This window comes from Bos mutus, chromosome 25 (genome assembly GCF_027580195.1).
Source record: "Bos mutus isolate GX-2022 chromosome 25, NWIPB_WYAK_1.1, whole genome shotgun sequence".
Taxonomy (NCBI): domain Eukaryota; kingdom Metazoa; phylum Chordata; class Mammalia; order Artiodactyla; family Bovidae; genus Bos; species Bos mutus.
This window is the reverse complement of record NC_091641.1, coordinates 27,628,881-27,650,809: the sequence shown is the minus strand read 5'-3', so window position 1 is coordinate 27,650,809 and position 21,929 is coordinate 27,628,881. Positions and strand designations below refer to the sequence as shown.

General features: G+C 48.2%; 1 protein-coding gene across 3 annotated transcripts in view; it reads left to right on the top strand.

Moving 5' to 3' along the window:
• ABCC1 (ATP binding cassette subfamily C member 1 (ABCC1 blood group)) overlaps positions 1-21,929 on the top strand; it is a 152,161-nt gene that overhangs the window by 38,990 nt on the left and 91,242 nt on the right. For all 3 annotated transcript variants that reach the window (XM_070363190.1, XM_070363189.1, XM_070363188.1), the window contains 4 exons: positions 9,397-9,573; positions 12,445-12,570; positions 15,091-15,228; positions 16,378-16,503. In XM_070363190.1, the coding sequence (XP_070219291.1) occupies positions 9,397-9,573; positions 12,445-12,570; positions 15,091-15,228; positions 16,378-16,503 (567 nt within the window). The remainder of the gene's footprint in view (positions 1-9,396; positions 9,574-12,444; positions 12,571-15,090; positions 15,229-16,377; positions 16,504-21,929) is intronic.

Genomic DNA, 21,929 nt, shown 5'->3' with positions numbered 1-21,929 from the left:
TCTTGCCTCAGTTTCCTTATCTGTGCAATGGGGATAACAGCAGTGCTACTTCTCCTGAGGGCCGAGTGATGAGCATGGCCCATGGTGCTCAGAACATGCTGGCTTCGAGTGGGGTAAGCGAGGTAAGAGTACCACGTGATACCACACAATAGAAGTTTTATGAACTCCCAAAGCTTGTGGTCTCAGCAGGCTTGGAGCGTGTTCCACAGATCCTTGAATTTCAACGCTGGGGAGAGAGGGACATAAAAGGGTGACGAACATGTCTTGCAAAGAAAAGCCTCAGTTGCAGAGGTCGGGGGTGCCTTTCTTTCTCTAAGATTTTCTTGGACCAGAGCCCTGGAAATGCAGAGCCTGGGCCAGTGCTGATGTTCATGTTCTAGACTGCATCTCCCATCACTGAACTTTGTTTCCCAGTGGTGGAGCTGACTGTGGCTCAGATCATAAACTCCTTATTGCCAAATTCAGATTTAAATTGAAGAAAGTAGGGGAAACCATAGACCAGGTATAACCTAAATCAAATCTCTTACGATTATACAGTGAAAGTGACAAATAGATTCAAGGGATTAGGTCTAATAAGAGTGCCTGAAGAACTGTGGACAGATGTTCCTTACATTGTACAGGAGGCAGAGATCAAGACCATCCCCAAGAAAAAGAAATGCAAAGAGGCAAAATGGTTGAGGAGGCCTTGCAAATAGCTGAGAAAGCAAGAGAAGCTAAAGGCAAAGGACAAAAGGAAAGATATACCCATTTGAATGCAGAGTTCCAAAGAATAGCAAGGAGAGATAAGAAAGCCTTCCTCAGTGATCAAATGCAAAGAAATAGAGGAAAAGAATAGAATGGGAAAGACTAGAGATCTCTTCAAGAAAATTAAGGTACCAAGGGAACATTTCATGCAAAGATGGGCTCAATAAAGGACAGAAATGGTACGGACCTAACAGAAGCAGAAGATATTAAGAAGAAGTGGCAAGAATACACAGAAGAACTGTACAAAAAAGATCTTAATGACCCAGATAACCCCAATGGTGTAATCACTCACCTAGAGCCAGACACCCTGGATTTCAAAGTCAAGTGGGCCTTAGGAAGCATCATTATGAACAAAGGTAGTGGAGGTGATGGAATTCCAGTTGAACTATTTCAAGTCCTAAAAGATGATGCTGTGAGAGTGCTGCACTCAATATGCCAGCAAATTTGGAAAACTCAGCAGTGGCCACAGGCCTGGAAAAGGTCAGTTTTCATTCCAATCCCCCCAAAAAAGGCAATGCCAAAGAATGTTCAAACTACTGCACAATTGCACTCATCTCACACGCTAGCAAAATAAATGCTCAAAATTCTCCAAGCTAGGCTTCAACAGTACATGAACCATGAGCTTCCAGATGTTCAAGCTGGATTTAGAAAAGGCAGAGGAACCAGAGATCAAATTGCCAACATCTGCTGGATCATCGAAAAAGCAAGAGAGTTCCAGAAAAGCATTTACTTTTGCTTTATTGACTATGCCAAAGGCTTTGATTGTGTGGATCATAACAAACTGTGGAAAATTCTTCAAGAGATGGGAATACTAGACTACCTGACCTGCCTCCTAAGAAATCTGTATGCAGGTCAAGAAGCAACAGTTAGAACTGGACATGGAACAGCAGACTGGTTCCAGGTTGGGGAAGGAGTAAGTCAAGGCTGTATATTGTCACCCTGCTTATTTAACTTATATGCAGAGTATATTATCTGCATGAGAAATGCTGGACTGGATGAAACACAAGCTGGAATCAAAATTTCCCGGAGAAATATCAATAACTTCAGACACACAGATGACACCACCCTTATGGCAGAAAGTGAAGAACTAAAGAGCCTCTTGTTGAAAGTCAAAGAGGAGAGTGAAAAAGTTGGCTTAAAGCTCAACATTCAGAAAACTAAGATCATGGCATCCAGTCCCATCACTTCATAGCCAATAGATGGGAAAACATTGGAAACAGTGTCAGACTTTATTTTTTTGGGCTCCAAAATCACTGCTAGTGACTGCAGCCGTGAAGTTAAAAGATGCTTGCTCCTTGGAAGAAAAGCTATGACCAACTTAGCATATTAAAAAGCAGAGACATTACTTTGCCAACAAAGGTCTGTCCAGTCAAAGCTATGGCTTTTCCAGTATTCATATATGGATGTGAGAGTTGGACTATAAAGAAAGCTAAGTGCTGAAGAATTGATGCTTTAGAACTGTGGTGTTGGAGAAAGCTCTTGAGAGTCCCTTGGACTGCAAGGAGATCCAACCAGTCCATCCTAAAGGAAATCAGTCCTGAATATTCATTGGAAGGACTGATGCTGAAGCTGGAAACTCCAATCTTTTGGCCACCTGATGCGAAGAACTGACTCATTGGAAAAGACCCTGATGCTGGGAAAGATTGAAGGTGGGAGGAGAAGGGGATGACAGAGGATGAGATGGTTGGATGACATCACCGACTCTATGGCCATGAGTTTGGGCAAGCTTTGGGAATTGGTAATGTACAGGGAAGCCTGGCGTGCTGTAGTCCCTGGGGTCACAAAGAGTCGGACCCAACTGAGCGACTGAACTGAACTGATGGAAGCTCAGCAGAATCAGGGCAGTGTTCAACCAGCTTGATTTCTGGAACTCCCTGTGTGAGGAGGCAGAGACCCTAGGGAGGAAAACTAGGATTAGCTGTCGTCTCTGAGATTGGGGGCAGCAAGTAGCTGGTGGTCTCCATGAATCCTCCTTCCTTAAGCCTTTTAATGGCCCTCAGCATTCCCTGTTTCCCCCGGAAACCCTTAGTAGAGGGGATCCCACTGCCAGTCTCCAGGAGTTATCAAGGGCATCGGGGCAGGGATCAGTTTCCTTGGACAGTTGTTGTTCAGTCACTAAATCTTGTCTGACTCTTTCTTGACCCCATGGGCTGTAGCCCTCTAGGCTCCTATGTCCATGGGATTTCCCAGGCAGGAATGCTGGAGTGAGTTGCCATTTCCTTCTCCAGGGGATCTTCCCCACCCAGGGATTGAACCCTGGCCTCCTGCATTGGAAAGCAGATTCTTCACCACTGAGCCACCAGGGAAGCCCCCTTTGGACAAAGGATTCATCAGAGACCTGGCCAGTGAGGAACACACCAGAGGCCCCTGACCTTGTTACATCACTGCTGTGACAGTTGTGGTCAGGGCCACTATTAGTGGGTGTCCGTGGAGGTAGTGCAAGTTCAAGGTCACGGTCAAATTTCCTCTTCTCAAGCCCCGCCTCCTTCCTCCTCTACCCTCTCAGTCAGGGCTGGCCATCTGGCTCTGGGGAGGAAGCTGCCTTCTGAAGAATAAACCCAAACCCCTTCCTTTGCTAAGCATTTCTCCGACCTCTCCTTCCCCGGAGTTCTGTGTCCTCGGGTGCTCCCGAGTTTCCGCTTGCTCACTTCCGAACTCGAATTTTTCTTTGTCTTTGAAGCTTTCTAATGCTAGGCAGCGCTGAGGGTGGCGGTGGTGATTATTATTAATTATTGGTCTGCAGCTAATAGCCACCACTTACTACCTCTAGACCATGCCAGCTGGTACAAAGCACAGACCCGTTTGATAGTTCTTCCAGGCCTGCATGTTTTTCCCTGGCCACATTGGTAAGGAGATGGAGGCTTGGAGACATTAAGTGACCCGCCCAGGTGCAACTGTGGTCAGCACCTGACTTTTAATCCACATCCATCTGACCAGAAAGCCAGGGTCATAGTCAAGTTCTACCTGGATGGATTGTTTCCCGAAAAACAAAGTAGCAAATAATGCTGGGGACGGGAGGCATGGTTTGGGTCATTTGTTTACTTAGTAACCTCTGGGTCCCTGCTAGGTGAGGAGGAGAAGAGTCAGAAGTCCTGGCAGGACAGATGTACTGATGGACAAGTAAGTCATCATTGCAGTGTTGGGGGGCTGTTCTCATAGTTTGGAGAGTGAGGCTGCTCTTTTTTTTTTTTTTTTTAAATAATTTTGTTGATTTGTTTTGGCTATGCTGGGTCTTTGTTGCTGCTTTTCTCCAGTTGCAGTGAGCGGGGTCACTGTCTAGTTGCGGTGCCTAGACTTTTCACTGCGGAGGCTTCTCTTGTTGCAGAGCCACGGGTTCTAGGCAGGCGGGCTTCAGGAGTTGCGGTCCCGGGCTCTAGAGCTCAGGCTCAGTAGTTGTGGTGCGTGGGCATTAGTTGCATCACAGCCTGTGTGATCTTCCTGGATCAGGGATCAAACCTGTGTCTCCTGTATTTCAGGTGGATTCTTTGGCACCCCACTCCAGTACTCTTGCCTGGCAAATCCCATGGACGGAGGAGCCTGGTAGGCTGCAGTCCATGGGGTCGCTAAGAGTCGGACATGACTGAGCGACTTCACTTTCACTTTTCACTTTCATGCATTGGAGAAGGAAATGGCAACCCACTCCAGTGTTCTTGCCTGGAGAATCCCAGGGACGGCAGAGCCTGGTGGGCTGCCGTCTATGGGGTCACACAGAGTCGGACACGACTGAAGTGACTTAGCAGCAGCAGCAGCTTTACCACTGAGCCACCAGGAAAGCCCAGGAGAAAGGCCTCTTAAAGGAGGTGTCTCTGAGTTGGATTTTGAAGGATGAGTAGGAGTTTGTTACTATGAAAAGGCAGGAAGAGTATCTAGCAAGACATATCCCAAAGCATCAATCATTGGATCAGCAATTGGGGAGTGCATTAAAGGTGGGGACCATAGGCCTTCCTAAATCTCTAGTTCCTTGAATGGTGCCTGACACAGGCTTGATAAATGCTTCTTTGAATGAATAGCCAAGTTAACACATTGGGAAATGGGGTGGGAGAAATTGTAGAAGAAACAGATGGAGCTTGAATGTGGATGTGGAAGGGCTCATGAAGCAAGCAAGGACTGGCTCTGAAAGGTGATGGGAAACTATTGGAGGTTGTTAGCCAGGGGAGATGGGTGTTCAGATCTGTCCCATTTAATAACTCATAGGTATTTAAGCCTATGGTTTTTCCTCTTAGGAGAAGAAACTGCTTTTAACACACAAAGTGGCAAAATCTTCAGTTTCATTTATCATTAAGAAGAAAGGAAGTGAAGCTACAGGGAGATATTTTCCACTATCAGATTGGCAGAGATCAAAAGCTTATAATATACTGTAGTTTGGGAAGCAATGACCCTGGTACTTTGTGTGGTGCAGAATAAACTGATGATACCCATTGGATTCAGCAACTGTTTAAATTTTAAATGCATACACCCTTTAATCCAGCAGGTCCACGTCTAGAAAGTTGTCTTACAAATGTGCTTGCTTTGTGTGAAATGAGGCACTTCCTAAATTTATTCACTGCTTCATTGTAAGAGCAGCCTAGTGCCCCGTTAGCTGATTATATAAGGTCAAGCCCATCCATATGAGGAAAGACAAAACAGCTGGAGCAAAGGATGAGGAAATGTGCAGAGTAGAATAATCTCTCTGATCTGTTCTTAAGAGATGAAAGGATGGTACAGAACAGGGTATGGAGTATGTTTCTCTCCATTTGATTACAGAAGATATGTATTTATTTTTGTTATAGATGCATAAAATGTTTCCTGGAAGGATACAGAAGAAATGGATGGTGTCGCCTCTAGAGAGAGGGACCAGTCTGGGACCAGGAGGGGGAGGTAGCTTGTCACTTCTACCCTTTGTTCAAAAGAAATGAAGTTAAACTAGCAAGAATAAAGCAGATCTCTGGCACTGACAGAGATCGGTTTCTAATATTAAGGGGAAAAAAGTGAGGTGCCAAACAAGTATGTATTATGGCACCTTCAGGGGAAACAAAGTAGATAAACTATATTTGGAAGAATAACGATATATTGTTAGCAATATAGGAGTTTTGCCTGTGGGGTAGGAAGGGAGAGCTTTGAGTTCAGGGAGCAAGACTTATTTTTCACAGTGTACCATTTTGGGTAGTTGGGGAAAGTTTAGCACAGAAATGTGTTACCTATTAAAAGTAAATTAATACGAAGAGAGGCCAAGTGGACACATTGGGAAATGGGGCGGGAGAAATTGTGGAAGAAACAGATGGATGAATGCCTGGGTGGACAGGTGGGTGGATGGATGCATGAATCAGCGGGTGGGTAGGTGGGTGGGTGGATCATTGGATGGGTACATGGGTAGAGGAGGTGGGTGGGTGGATAGATAGGTAGATGGATGAATGACTTGGTGCCTGGGTGGTGGGTGAGATGAGTGGATAATTATATCTGAATGCATGTATAGATGTATAAGATAGAAAATGTATTTGGCTGTGGTGGGGAGGACTAGGTGAGGCCCAGAGGGTCTGGAAGCAGGGTGTGGCTAGCAAGCTACCGTAGCAGTCCAGTCAAGGAATAACTGGGGCAAGGATCAGGTGATTAAAATGTCTCATATATGAACCAAGCTTCTTATAGACATAGAGAAGTGAAGTGAAAGTCGCTCAGTTGTGTCCGACTCTTTGTGACCCCATGGACTTAGTCCATGGAATTCTCCAGGCCAGAATACTAGAGTGGGTAGCCTTTCCCTCCTCCAGCGTGTCTTCCCAACCCAGGGATCGAACCCAGGTCTCCCACCTTGAAGGCGGATTCTTTACCAGCTGAGCCACCAGGGAAGCCCTTCCTACAAGGGAAGTTATATATATAATTCTATATTAAGTTTCGGTATTGTTTTCTTAGTACAAAGGCAAATTCCTTTGGAATGAGTTTTTTCTGGCCAGAATCTGCTTTGATTATAATAACCACCAACAGTTAAATCCCCCTTTTCACCATCATCTTAAGAATTTTAGGTGTGAAATCAGTTAAAATAATTAGTCTTTGATATAAACTACTCCTTTCCATGATCAGATAAATTATTTCCAAGGCTGTCTTCCAAGTGCCCAAGTCTACAGAGGCATGAACTTTGTCCTTTTTAGGGTTTCTTTGTGTCTAGAAGTTTCCTAGCTAAATTCCTTTGTCTGTGTTGACCTTTTAAAGTTTATTTTTCAATAATTCCTTGTTCTTGGTTCTGGAAAAATAACCATTTATATCATAGAATAATTATACCTCTGAAGAACCAGTTTGGGTACTTACTTAATACTAGATCTTTGTCTCTCTGTTTTTAAAGTCAAGTCTTTTCTTTTTCTTCTTCCTTTTTTTTTTTCTTGAACCATCTTAACCATTTTTAAACCTAGATAGTGTATTAAAAAGGAGAGACATCACTTTTCTGACAAAGGTCGGTATAGTCAAAGCTTTGGTTTTTCCAGTTGCCATGTATGGATGTGAGAGTTGGACCATCAAGAAGGCTGAGTGCTGAAGAATTGATGGTTTTGAATTGTGGTGCTGGAGAAGATGTTTGAGAGTCCCTGGGACAGCAGGGAGATCAAACCAATCAATCCCAAAGGAAATCAGCCCTGAATATTCATTGGAAGGACTGATGCTAAAGCTGAAGCTCCAATATTTTGACCCCCTGATGGAAAGAGCCTACTCACTGGAAAAGACCCTGATGCTGGGAAAGATTGAGGGCAGGAAGAGAAGGGAGCGGCAGAGGATGAGCTGGTTGGATGGCATCATTGACTCAGTGGACGTGAGTTTGAGCAAACTCTGGGAGATAGTGAAGGACAGGGAAGCCTGGTGTGCTGCAGTCCATGGGGTTGCAAAGAGATGGACATGACTGAGCGACTGAACAGCAGCAACCAGTATTAAGTGTACATCTCAGTAGCATTAAGTATGCTTGCATTGGTACACATCTAGATCTCTTTTATAAAGCTCAGAACATAGATTTTGATTGATCATCAAATGTAAAATCGTCCACTTATTCCCATTACTTTCTATTCTGTAATGTTCTTTGATGTGGCTTTAAAGCTTGCATGGAGTTTTAAGAATCCAGGTTCCTTGGAGTTCCTTGGTGGTCTCTCTTAATCTGATTCTGGGAAGGCTGTTGAAGTCAGAGGTGTCTGGAGAGCAGATATCCAGTGGTGGGGAGACAGTGCTGTGGGGAGGGGGCTGCACGGGGACTGGCCGCTGGACGGCATGAACCTTACCCAAAGACTGGCTCCTCCCTAGTTCCTCCCATTGGCTGTGAAGCGGGAATCTGGGCCCAGTGCTGCCAGACTTTCTGGTTTTTTATTTTTTAGAGAGATACTGTAAATCCAACTTTTATGTGAAATTTCCTCATTTTTAAGTGTTGGCAGCTAAACTGAGATTTTTTTTTAAAAGGCATGTTTAAAGTACCAACAATAACTGCAGATCATCTCTGTGGGCCTAGTCAGCCTGGTAATCACCTGTTTCAGACCTCTAATTTTATCCCGCCTAATTATGGTAGAGATAGGAAATTGAAACCTCTGGATAGGGTAATACCTTTCCCCAAAGTCATATAACAAACAGTTCAGTGGTCAGATCAGGGCTTGAGTTAAAATTTCCATTACAGAAGTCTGAAGGCTGGTTGAAGTTTTTTTCTTGGGCAGATAATACCTGCTCTATTTGTGTATGTGTTTATCTTTTTACCTATTTGGCATTGTCTCTTATGCAATACAGGTGGCTTCTTAAAAAGATAAAAGTAAGACAGATTTGTTTCTCAGCCAGGATAACTTTGTGGTTAAATGCAGGAACTCCAGAATCGAATTGCCTGAGTCTGAGTCAGGCTCCAGGTCTTACCAAATAATGGGGTAGGTACTGTGAGATACTGGGCAAATCACTGAACCTCTCTGTGCTATAGTTTTCCCTTCTAAGAAAGAAATGATAAAGTAATTATAGAACTAAAGGAGATAATACATACAAAGAACTTAGAATAGGGCCTAGAACACAGAACTGCAATTTGGGTATTATCTATGGTGGTGGTGCTGTTGGTGGTCATGCTGCTGATGGTGGTGCTGCTGATGGTGGATGATGGCGATGCTGATGCCAGTGACAAAGATGGTGGTGCTGATGATGGTGGATGATGGCGATGCTGATGCCAGTGATAAAGATGGTGGTGCTGATGATGACCGCTATAGTGATGCTGATGGTGCTGATGAAAGTGATCATGATGTGATCACTGTCATGCCATCACTGATGCATTGATACAGTGATATGGGGATCATAGGGATGATAAAGAAGAAAATATTAGAAAGCTCTTAATTCACAGGATTGTAAAGTAGGCATGATTTATGTGATTAAAGGATGAGTCGATTTATAGGAGAATACCCTTAAGGATTCCTTTAAGTGGTGGTCCCCATCTTTTGTACAATAATGGAACCTGCCCATTATTGTCTCAGGAACTTACCTGTGAGGGAAGGTGAGACATAACTTTCGTTTGTCATTCTTTGTTTGAAGTCTTTCTGGCTACTGATCTTTCCAGTTTGCCTGTTCTGCCTGGGAGGGCATCCTAGTTCCTAAACCCCACAGCAGGTAGCTTTGAACTCTACGCAGGCCCCTGGTCCACACTCCTGGGGGCGTCCTGTTTACCTGGGCCTGTGTTTGTGTCCGCAGGAGTGGAATGTCACGTGGAACACCAGCAACCCCGACTTCACCAAGTGCTTTCAGAACACCGTCCTCGTGTGGGTGCCTTGCTCTTACCTCTGGGTCTGCTTCCCCTTCTACTTCCTCTATCTCTCCCACCATGACCGGGGCTACATTCAGATGACACATCTCAACAAAGCCAAGACTGTAAGTCTCGTGGGGTTTTATTATGATGTGCGTGCGTATTGGGGGGTGGGGTGTGTGCTGTGGTAGGGAAGACTGCTTGTGATAACTGACATGTTCCTTCTGCTTAATTCCCCTGAGCTGCCTTTTACTAGGACACAGAATAATAATGTGGTGAATAAAGCCTGGGGCTCTGAATTCAGACGTGGGTTCAGATGTTGGCATTGCCACTTATTAGCTATATGACCTTGAGCAAATTTCTTTCTTCTTCCAGTTTTATTGAGATCTAACTGACAAACAGCACTGTATTAAGTTTAAGTGTACAGCACAATGATTTGACTTACATAGGTCATGAAGTGATTATCGCAGTAAATTTAATGAACATGCACCATCCCATATAGATACAAAATTAAAGAAATGGGAAGAAATTTTTTTTTAAGAATTTTTTTTCCTTGAGCAAATTTCTTAACCTCCCTGAGCCTCAGTTTCCCCATGATTGCAGTGGGGGTGATATAATCTATCTCACAAGATTATATGGAGGTCTTCCTCCCTGACCAAGGATGTCTTTTTAATTAAAAAAAAATTTTTTTTTAATCTTGAAATAGTTTCAAACTGCAGAAAGGTTGCAAGGATAGTATTAAATACTCCCTCAGCCCTGAATACCCATTATTTATAGTCACCGATTTTTAACATTCTGCCACATTTAACATTTTAGCATCTTCTTACTCTCTTTGCTCTCTCCGTATACACACAGTATTTATTTTTTTCTGAATTATTTGAGAAAAGCTAGCATCCACCATGCCTCTTTGCCCCTTCTTCAGTGTATGTTTTATCGAAAAAAGGATATTCTGTTATGTAACAACAGCACAATTAAATGTAGGAAATGTAACATGGACACAATACTTTAAAAGAAAAAATAAAAACTACTATGTATATTCCACTTTTGTCCCTTGCCAAAAGGGACAAGGATGCTTGTCCTTTCTAGCATCCCCTCCTCCTCCCCCCAATTCAGGGTCATTCATTGCACTTAGTCACACTGTTTCTTTATTTTTCTGTTATTTTGCAAGAACTTTTCACCATTTTTTGTTTTTTTTTTTTTTTTATCATGCTGACATATTTGGAGAACATGGGCCAGTTAATTTAGAGTCAGTTTCTCAACTTGGGCTCTTGGGACCATGTGTTCTCACGGTTTGATTCACTAATGCCTGTCTGGCTGGAGAACTACAAAAGGGCCACGGGGTCCTTCTCTGGGGTACATCTAAGGTCACGTGGTATCCATATGCCCCTCATTGATGGGCTTAATTTTGGTCATCTGGTCAGTGAGTCTGTTTCTCCACTCTACAGGTGCTGGTATGCCCCTTGTAAGAATGAGCTTTCTGGGGGAGACACATGAAGGGCATGTATATATCCTGTATGTGTGTGTGTGTGCATTCCACTTTCTCCTCTTAGCATGTGTCTCTCTGTCCTTTATTAAAGCCCCATTTCCCGAGATTGATTTCCATAAGCCCTTGGCAAACAGGTAAACTTGAATGATTTTACCGAAGCTGTCCCCTTGCCTGTGATACCGTTGCTCAGACCACATTCCAAGCCCATCTCACCATGCTGTCTGCTCCCCTGTCTTCAGCTGGATCTGGTGTCTTCCTCTTAGACCTCTGGCAGCACTTTGTACTTTTCATGGAGAGCAACCTCTCCCTTTAACGTGTAAACCAGAGGACTTCCCTGGTGGTCCAGTGGCTAAGACTCCATGCTCCCAGGGCAGGGGACCCTGAGCTCAATCCCTTAGGGGAACTAGATCCCACATGCCGCAACTAAGGCAAGGCACAGCCAAAGAAATAAAAATATTTTTTAAAAAACTGTAAGATTTTGTCTGTGCCTTGCTGAGAAACACTCTAGTAACTTCTCATCCTAGGGAGTAAAACCTGGACGTCTGCTCAGTGGCCCAGCTTGATGTGGCTCCAGGCTCCTCTTAAGCCACCTCCTGTCACACCCACGGCTCATGCCACAGCAGGCATGAACCTGCTGAACACATTTCTGCCTCAGGACCTTTGCACTTGCTTTGCCTTCTACCCGAATTGTTCTCTCCCTCAAGTAGTCACCGTTGGCTCTTCACCAGATGTCACCTGATGGGAGAGGCCTTCTCTGACCACCCTATCTTATCTGTTTTATTTCTTCTTCCTGATGGCTCAGACGGTAAAGAATCTGCCTGCAAGGCAGGAGACCCAGGTTCCATCCCTGGGTTGGGAAGATCCCCTGGAGAAAGGCATGGCTACCCACTCCAATATTCTTGTCTGGAGAATTCCGTAGATGGAGGAACCTGGGGGTGGGCAGCTACAGTCCATGGTTTCATAAAGAGTCAGGCACCACTGAGAGACTAACACTTTCACTTTTCACGCCACTCATTCCTCTCTAGCGTTATACTGTGTATTTTTCGGTTCGTCTCTTGCCTGTTCTATCCACTGGAATCACAGCTCCGTGAAAGCAGTGACTTCTGTCTGTTTTATTCATCGTTCTATCCTTCACATCTGTGGCCCATAGGAGGCCCCAGTAAATTTTGGTTGGCTTAATATTGTTGGATGAATGGCCATCGTGTGAGGGCCCCCATGTAGTTCATGGATGTCGATAAGTCAGAGACTTGAGTCTTCAGGTGCTGGGGAGAATAGGACAGACAGAGTCATGGCTGGGGTCCAGAGGAGACACAGACCAGCATGGGACGGCATGGATACTGGCTCACCCTGCCTAGGGCTTGACTGGATCCCAGAGGATGTATACTGTGTCTGAAGACCACAGGCAATGGTTAGGGGGTAGCCGGTTCCTCCGAGGCTGAGCTTTTTGCAGGGATGCTGGGGGAAGTTCCAGGGCTGTCCATTGTAAGATGTGCGTGTACTTCTCTTCCAGGCCTTGGGGTTTTTGCTATGGATTGTCTGCTGGGCAGACCTCTTCTACTCTTTCTGGGAAAGAAGTATGGGCAAGCTCCTGGCCCCAGTGTTCCTGGTCAGTCCAACCCTCTTGGGCATCACCATGGTAAGTAGTGGCCGCCATTTGGAAATGAGAAGATCTTACAGTAGAAATACGGGTGTCTTGGGTGAATTTGGTTTGGTCTTGATGGGAGGAGGGAGGAAAGGATGATGGAACTTAGGCGTAAAGAATGAGCAGGATGTTAAAGTTGAAGGGGCTAGAGATAGGGAGGATCCAGTGTTGAGACCAGCACGTGCAAGTGATCTGGGGTCAGAGCAGGGGAGACTGAGCGTTGGCCGGTGTGGCTGGGGCAGAGGCAGTGAGGAGGGGCGCAGGGGCACTGGAAGGGCAGGGGGCTGACTCTGAAGGACCTTGAGCTGCAGGGTGAGCGGGATTTGCCTTGTTTTTCAGTCCCAGAGTTGGGTTTCCAGACCTTTTCTGTGCCACACACCCCTTTCTTCTTTGCCAGTCTGGTCTCAGAATAGTGTTCTTAAAATCATCAAACACGCAGGCTTGTGGAGGAAACCAGTCATACACACATATGTGTATGTATGAAGATCTTAATGAGGTCCATTTATGTTTTTACTTGAGGTTTATTTTGCATAGGGTAAAATTCACTTTTTTCCTTGAACCGTTGATGAGCTTTGATAAACCGATACTGTCAGGTAAGCACCATGCCCACAATGGAGATTCACAGCAACACAACAATTCATAGCCCCCCGAAACCTCCCTCATGCTGCCCTTGCCCTCCCCCACTCCCCCACTCCCGCTATATTTTCTGCCCCTGTGACTTTGCCTTTTCCAGAAAATCATGTGCATGGAACCATGCAGGCTGGAGCAGTTGGAGTCTGACTTCTCAGCCTCTGCTGTTCCAAAGACCTTTATTTTATTTTATTTTTTTCCACAATTGCTCAGTGTGTTTGATTGTATGGACTGTATAGATTCTTCAGTTGCAGGACATTTGGGCTGGGAAACCAGTTATCTTTAATCACAGTTTGCAAAAGAGTAAACAGCAAAAATATGGGCTTCTTTATCAGTGCATCTCAACTCAGGGTCCACCAGCAGGTGTGAGACCTCCTTAGTTTCCAGACAGCAGCCCAGCGTCCACGGTAGCTGGAGGAGAGGCCTTTCGCTTTTTGTCTTCGGGTGTGACTTCTAGTGGTGACGGAGCCCCGGGCACTGCTGGTGCCATTGAGCTTTGTTGCTTTCCGTTGTCATTGGTGGTGCTGATGAGGGAAAGCGAAGCTATGATTGTTTCCCGTCCGAGTTCATGGACCCCCTGGCTTCTATCCAGAGCCTCATGGACCCTGGGTTAAAACCCCTCACCCGAAAGGGAAAGGTGTGGCATGGCAGGCTGTGCTTATTTAAGAGCTGAGCGTGGTGAGAATGGGTTGTGAGCAGGAGTGGAAGCTGGGAGGCCAGTAGGGGCCCAGGGGCACCTGGGCCAGGGGCATGGAGGCTGAGACCAGAGTGAGTCGTGGGTCAACTGAGGGTGGCCTTGGTGGCAGAGCCAGGTGTGTTGCTGATGGAGAGCTGCAGGGAGGGAAGGAGACGAGAAGACCGGGGATGAGAACAGACATCCAGGTTTCTGGCAGCTGGGGGCTGAGGGGCAGTGCTGTGGGTGCCCATAGCTCCTTGGGAGTCGGGTTCATGACTGTGGCCAGCATTGGGGTCTGCCTTCAGAGGGCTGTCTGCGGAAGGGCAGTGGCATCTCCTTCTTTCAAGGAAAAGTGGTTTCATCGTTCTTTCTCCTCGATCACTGAGTCACATGTAAAACGGAAGTCATAGCTCAGGGTACCAGGAAATGAATCCCCCCCCCGCCCCCACCGTCATTCTAATGAAGTTCCGTGAAGACAACTATGTATCTGTCTGTAGCAGGTTGAGTAAGTTTCCTGATCTGCAACCTGGGGCTGAAAACAGGTTGCACTGAGTCAGTGCAGGTGAGTGCGTCCTAGAGGCAGAGCAAAGAGAGGCTCAGTAAAGGAGAGCAGTTATCACTGCTGCCCGAGGCAGACGAGCCCACTGCATCAGGCTGGACTTCCTTCTCTAAAGCAGGGGGTGGCGCGCAGCCTGTTTTTGTAAATAAAGTTTTATTGGCAGGTGACCATAACCACTCTTCCCTGTCTCATGGGAGGCTGCTTTCATGCTACACTGCAGATGGGAGTGGTTGTGAAAGAATCTCCATGGCCCACAAATCCTAAAATATTTACTCTCTGGTCCTTTAAGAAAAAGCATGCTGATTTCTGTGATAAACTGAGCTCCCTGCCCGTGCCACCCTCTCTCTTCCCGCCCCCAACTTTTCCATCCCTTCCTGGATCTTGTTACATTCTCATGGCTTTCGAGATGAATACTGTTGTCAACTCCGTTTTGCAGATGAGGCAGCAGAGGCTCAGAGAGGTTTGGTGACACGCCCAAGGTCACCCAGCGAGGCGAGAGCAGAGCTGGGACTGGAGCCAGTCCATTCTGCTACCACCGTCCTGGGGGCAGCCCTCCTCTGGGCCCTGCATCTGCCAGGCCCCAGACTGGGGAGGCCGTGGGGACCCGACCTTCTCCTGACAACTCTTGTCGCATGCTTTTCTCTTCCAGCTGCTTGCTACCTTTTTAATTCAGATCGAGAGAAGGAGGGGAGTCCAGTCCTCAGGGATCATGCTCACTTTCTGGCTTATAGCCCTACTGTGTGCCCTTGCCATCCTGAGATCCAAAATCATGACTGCCTTAAAAGAGGTAAGTGTGACCTCGTTCCATGTCTTCCTTTAGCAGTGCCCGGGAGATGCCTGTTCCTTCTGTTCCATGGTTTCTCGCATGGAAACCATGCATTTCCTTGGGAACCAGAGAATGGCTACCACATGGGTCCGGCTTCTTCCCTGGGGATTTCCCTTCCCCCCATGCAACCTTAGTTCTAGAATCTTCTTTCCTCCAAGCCCCATTTGTCTGTGCCTCTGTCAGGGGCAGGAGCAGCAGGCAGATGCACACCATACTTTGAGCCTCTGTCAGTGGTGACAGCCGAGCAGGTCTGCTCTCTGTGTGTTTCGTCTGGAATGCAGCCGTGTGGGGAGTGGTGTTTGCAGGGCGACTGCCCCTGGGGGGCCCTGGACTAGTTCCCACGTTGCTGGGAAGTGGCCCTTGTTGCTGCTCCTAGGAGTCGTGAAGAGCGGGTCATTTCAGACTGTCCCGCTGTTCCCTGCCTCCTTCGGGCTAATCGGAAGCTGGCATTAGGCAAAGCAAGGAGGAGGGACCAAACGTTTATTGAGCACCTACAATGTACCTTTCAGCGGTCTTTAATAGTGATGGCAGCTGCCATTTGTTGAGTTCGTGTTTTCAGAGTGCTAGGTCGGGGACTGAGTCTTTTTCGTGAATAATCTTACTGCCATCTCACAGTCACCCTGGCAGGGTGTCTCAGCCTCAGCAGGGATTGGCGTTTGGGGCCCGAGCCTTCCTTTTGTTTTGGGGGAGGGCTGTCCTGTGCTTTGCAGGATGTTGAGGGGCCGTGGCAGTAGCCCTCCCACCCCTGAACAGAAATGTCTCCAGAAACTGCCAGATGTTCACTGGAAGGCAAAGTCACCCCTCCTGTTGAGAGCCACTGATCTGTTTGTCGGTGGGGAAACTGAGGCACAGACAGGTTAAGTAAGCTGATCAAGCCCCATGGCCATGGCCAGTGTGAGCTGAGCCAGGCCTTGAAGGTAGGTCTGATCCACTCCCAAGCCTGGGGCTCCTCTCCATGTCAGCTGCCCTGACCAGGCAGAGTGGACCACACCATGATGTAAACACCTGTCTTCTGTTATCTTGAAGGGGCGATAACCCGGAAGATAACCCGCCCCCTGCAGCTGCTTCTAGAAAGTGATCTTTTCTCCTCCTCCTTCCCCTCCTGTGCAGGATGCCCGAGTTGATGTCTTTCGCGACGTCACCTTCTACATTTACTTTAGCCTTGTGCTGATCCAGCTCGTGTTGTCCTGCTTCTCCGACCGCTCGCCCCTGTTCTCCGAAACCATCAACGACCCCGTAAGTGTGATCACAGATGAGCACAGAGACACGCATGTGTGCGTGTGGGTGTGTGCAGAAGACACAGTATAGCTTACACTGATATGAGCCAGTACCGTCCACCTGGGAGCTCATCCTGTCTTCCCCAAACACTTGGCCGTAGGTAACGTCTTCCTCCCTGCTTTACCAATGGAAAAACCAAGCCGCAGACGTGGCTGGAGGGTACTTAAGGAGGGTGTCCCATTCCTAGTTGTAAACAGCTGTGTCTTCCAGCCCATTTGGTGGGCATAGTGGTTTTAGACAGTACGAATGAACATTTAAATATCAGGAAATTCCACAGGCGTTCTTAACTGTCCAGGTTTTCTAGAAAAGTGTTGTGGCAGCGTCAGTGCCGTTATTCCACATGCAAGCGGTCTGCCAGCGCTGAGGCACGTGGCCCTGGTTTCCTGCCGTGGTCCTCAGTGCTCCCTGGTGTGTTAGACAGTCTTGCTCCTCTCACCTGCGTATGTGCCTGGCCCCTGGAGGATTTGAGTTTGAGACCCTTGGTCTCCTGCATCAGTTTGAGGAAAATCCTGCTTGTGCAGAAGGGTACCAGTGGGCAGGGTAGGGTGGCCGCTCTTCTGTTGGTGGGAGGAACGTGGCTGTTCATCACCCTGGTCCTCCTCCTTTCTTCCTCCCCGCTTCCCTCCATGCCATTTCCCTTCCTCCTCCCCCGCACTCCCTTCTTCCATCCAGGCTGAGTGCCAGGCTCTGACCTGGGCACAGGGCTGTAGCAGTGAATAAAGCAGAATTCTTGCCACTTGGAGCTCATGTTTTCATGGGCAGGGGCACAAACAGTAGCCCAGGACCCAAGTATATATATCCTACCAGTTAGGTGGTGGTTAAAGCTGTGAAGAAAAACGCAGAGAAAGGAGGGGGAGATGATGGTTGGGGGTTGTGTGTGGTTTTGATAAAAGCAATCAGGGAAGCCTACCTTACCCGATCCCCCTCACTGGACCAGAGACCTGAAGGAGCGAGGGAGCCAGGCAGGCAGGTATCCAAGGGGATAGGTTTGAGGTGCAGAGGCCCTGGGGCAGGGCTGCCATGAATGTTGCCATCACAGCAGGAAAGGCCGGAGCAGCTGGAGCTGCAAGAGGCAGGAGGAGGCTGGGGATGGCCTCCAAGAGGTGGGACAGTCACTTCTGGGCCTGGTGAACTGTTTGGATTTTGTTCCAAGAGGGATGGGTAGCCTTTGGAGCAATCATCTGATGCATTGTTCATGGTTAGTCAGCTGCTAATGGGTGAAATTGCAGTAGGAGCAGTTTTTGGATGTGGTTCTGTGGGGTTTGGCCTGGACCTCAGCAAAAGGCTGTGGCTGCTTTTGTGGGTGATGAAAGGACCTGGGTGGGAGCATCAGCTCAGAGGAGGCAGTGATGCTCCAGTGTGAGCTTTAGAAACTGGGGAGCATGTCACATCCTAGGAGAGGCCCTGTTCTGCCATCTCCCTGCTCTAGGAGGAGCTGGATTGGAGAAATTAGCAAAGTGTGTGTGGGTGTGTGTGTGTTCATATGTGTGTTTATGCACATAGGTGTGTATGCGTGAGGTGTGTACACGTACATGTATGCATGTGGATGTGTGTGAATGTGCGCATTTGTGTGTTTTTGTGGGTTTGTGTGTGTGTGTTGTGTACGTATAAAGTTCACAAGGGCAGCAGCCATGCGTGGGCACCAGGGGATCCGGCCCCTCCCTGGCACAGAGGAGAGGCTCAGATGTCTCTGGCTCTCATGTCTGCTGTTGATCGATGTTGATGTGCACGGGTGAGGGTAGATATCAGGCTCTTCTGTGGAGCTGGGGATCACAAGGAACAAGTCATAGCCCCCTGAGGGGCTGCAGACCCTGGGGTGCTCTGGGGTTAAACTGAGCCCGTGGGAGGCAGACAGGCCCACGTGTGGATCTTCCAATTCTTCAGGCTCGCTGTGGACTGTTGCTGATGCTTTATGGGGAATTACTGATTTCTGGTCCCCTCTGGGATCCAGATAAAATTCCTTTCCCTTCTCTCCTGGGTGTGTGCGCTCTGGGGTGACTCACAGAGCTGACTTCCTCCTCCCATTGAACTTCCTGCAGTTCCTGGGCGTGGGGCCTGCCCTGCCACCCTGGGGACTTAGAGCCTCAGTCTGATGGCATTGTGGTAACAGGAGGAGAGACTTGTTTTGGAGGCAGGCAGACCCTGGGCTTTAATTTCACTTGTGTCCCTTTATCCCTTCAGTAGATAATTCTTAGGTACTGGTTGTATATGGTGCTTGGTTCTGGGGACACAGCAGTGTGTGAAAAGATGTGGTCAGTGCCCTGCTGGGCTTATTTGTTACTGCCTAACACACCCACCCTGAATTTAGTGGCACAGGATGGCGACAGTCTTTCGTTAGGATGTTCCACAGGCCTGGGCATTGGCTGGGCTCAGCCGTGTGGTTCTCACTGAAGGTCTCTTCTGCAGTGGCCCTTGGATAGCAGCTGGAAGGCTTCCAGGCTTACAGGTCATGTGGTTAGTGCTGGCTCCTGGCTGAAGGCCCCACGTGATCTCCTCCCAGCTGCCTGGGCTTCCTTGCAGCCTGGCAGCTGGTCTGTAAGAGTGTGTATTCTGAGAGAGAGTGAACTCTAGACCTGGAGTGGCCAGGTCTCATTGTAGGACCAGCATGTGAGATGGCAGGTGATGCCTGGCTGTCTTTGAAAAATACTGTCTACCTCTCGCCCCCAGGGAAGCTTATCATCCTGTTGGCAGATCAGCCGACCACGACTGAGATGAAGACTGGGGATCAAGTTATGTGACTTTTGGATTTGACTTCGAGCGAGTCACTCCTCCTTAGTGTACCATCCTTGAAAATGGGTTGAGGCTCAGTTTGATGCCAGCTGCCCCCCACCACCTGCCACCCCGACCCACTCCCACCCCAGAGCCGAGGCCTGTGACCTGGGAGGAGGACATGTCAGGTGACACTTCTGCTGTCCCCTTGTCACTCTCTGGGCTGGCATCACAGTGGAGCCGGGAAAGTGGGGCCGGTCCAGCCCCAGTCCCTGTCCTGTTCTGCGAGCAGCCGTCACATGTCGCCTGTCCTCAGCGAGAGTGGTCAGCCAAGCCCAGGGTCAGGTGGGGCTGGTGGTGCCGGCCTGCTCCCCCTGCTGAGTCACCGAGCGCCGTCCTCCCCAGCTGGCCCCGTGCCCGATGTGTGACTCAGAGCCGTGTCCTGGCCCTGCTTCCTGGCGGGGCTGCTCCCCTCCTCATGCAGGCCTAGGGCCCAGGCCTCGGGGGCTTTCTGGGGCTCCTGCCTGTCCCCAGGGTCGGATCTTTTGATCTTCTGGCCCTGAGGCTACCACTTAGGGCGTGGGGTCAGGGTTGCCATCGGCAGTTGGGGGCATCAGGAGCAAATGTGGCAGGTAGTGGACCGCCTCCCCCCCCGCCCCCCCCCCGACTGCCACTTCTCACAGTGGGGGTCCTTGGACCGGCAGCATCAGCACCCCCACAGATGCACATTTGAAATGCAGAGTCTCAGGCCTGCCGAGTCCCGCTGAGTCAGGGTCTCGTTTTCACAACATCCCTGGCTGGTTCATGGTGGAAAAGCACCAGGTTAGCACATTCTTAAAAATTACTCAGCTCATTTGGTGGAAGAGGTATTTTTATTCCTGTTTCATAAATATGGAATATTTTACACGGAGTGTTTCAAACCTGCAGAAAAGTTGGAAGATACAGTGAGTACTTGCCATCTACCTGCCAGGTAGATTGCCTACAAGTTAACATTTTGCTAAACTTGTTTTTATCACGTATCTGTCTAGCCAGCCAGCCGGCTAAGATTTTTGGTATTTAAAACTGACCTTGAAATAACACCAGTATCCTTCATCCACACACCTAACCATGCGAATCATTAGCCAGAACTCAATATCTCTTTATGGTTCTATTGTGGGTTTTTTTTTTTTCCTTCCTTCAAGTAAAATTACATAGTGACATTCCTGAATCTTAAATTACCCATTTGATGAGTTCTGACAAATGATAACTCAAATTCCTGTCGAGACAGAATATCCCTGGAGCCCCAGGAAGACCCCTCCTGTTCCTTCATGCCAGCCCTACCCCTTGCAGCCCAGAGGCCACTGCTGGGCAGAGACTGTTAATGAGAGCATGGGAAACACCATTTCTAATTCCTTTATCCACTGTTTAGTACTTCATTGTGCCAGGGGCTCTGCTGGGCTCTGAGTACCTAGAAATGAACAGACCTTGACCACCCCAAAGGAGAGATGGAGGAGGAGGCAGAGGGCCAATAAGCCAGCGCTGTGGGATGGATAGAGGGTTCCCAGGCAGGGAAGTGCTGGGGGCTATGGAGGAGCAAGGAGCCAGTGGTCCTGAAGTCAGCCTGGGGCCCCAGAGCTGGCATCCAGATGAGGGGATGCCTCGGGCCAGTAGGGTAGAAGGCTGGAAGATGGATGGGAAGGTTCTCCTGCTGGTGGAAACAGCATGTCCACAGGCCCAGCGGTGTGATGGAATCTGTGGGTGTTTGGGAACTGCATGGCCTTCTGCTTGGCTAAGTTAGGGGAGCCAGGGAGCTGAGCATGAAAGATCAAGGGTAGAATTGAGTGTCACCATATGGACTTGGAATTATAATCTGAGGGAAAGTTTCTCAGCTGGAGGTGGGTGACACACTCAGGTTGGAAGATCCCTCTTCTTTTGGATGATCCCTCTGGCTGAAAGGAGGGTGCAGGAGGCTGGTGGCACCTACGGCACCATTACCGGAGCCCAGGCAGGTTGAGAGGAATGCTGTCCTGAAGAGTGACCCTGTTCAAAAACCGAGGAAAGAAAACGGACAAGTTCATGGGAAAAGCACACGTGGTGTGTGTGCTATGGTAGAAGAAACTGTGGTCCTGAGCCTGGAGGAGATTTGCATAGCTGAGAAGCAGCAGAACAAACAAAGAACACCAGTGTCACACACTGTATCACCAGATTTCTTACTGTCAGACGTTCGGGTGGTTCTAATCAATAATAGCAGCCTTGTGTTAATAAAATTAATTTATTTAATCCTCACAGCAACCCAGCGTTGAGGTAGAACTATGAGTCTCCCCCCATTTTACAGATGGGAACGCTGAGTTCAGGGTGGTGTAGTGTCACCTAAGTTCATAGGGCTGGATCGGGGGGTGAGCCCTTCATACCTGAGCAGGCATCAGCATCACCTGGAGGGCTTGTTACAACTCAGATCATTGCTGGGTCCCCCCTGCCCCGCAGAGCTTCTGAGTCAGTCAGTCTGGGTGGAGCCCAAGCCTTTCTGTTTCTAACAACCCCCCAGGCCCGCAGATGCTGGTGATGAGGCGGGGTTTGAGAACTTCTGGTCTGAGCCACACTGCTGCTCACGCATCTCTTACGGCTGGGCATTTAGGCATGCCGAGTTGGAGTCCTCTGCAGAAAACTGAACTAAAAAGCAGAATCAAAACCAGAAA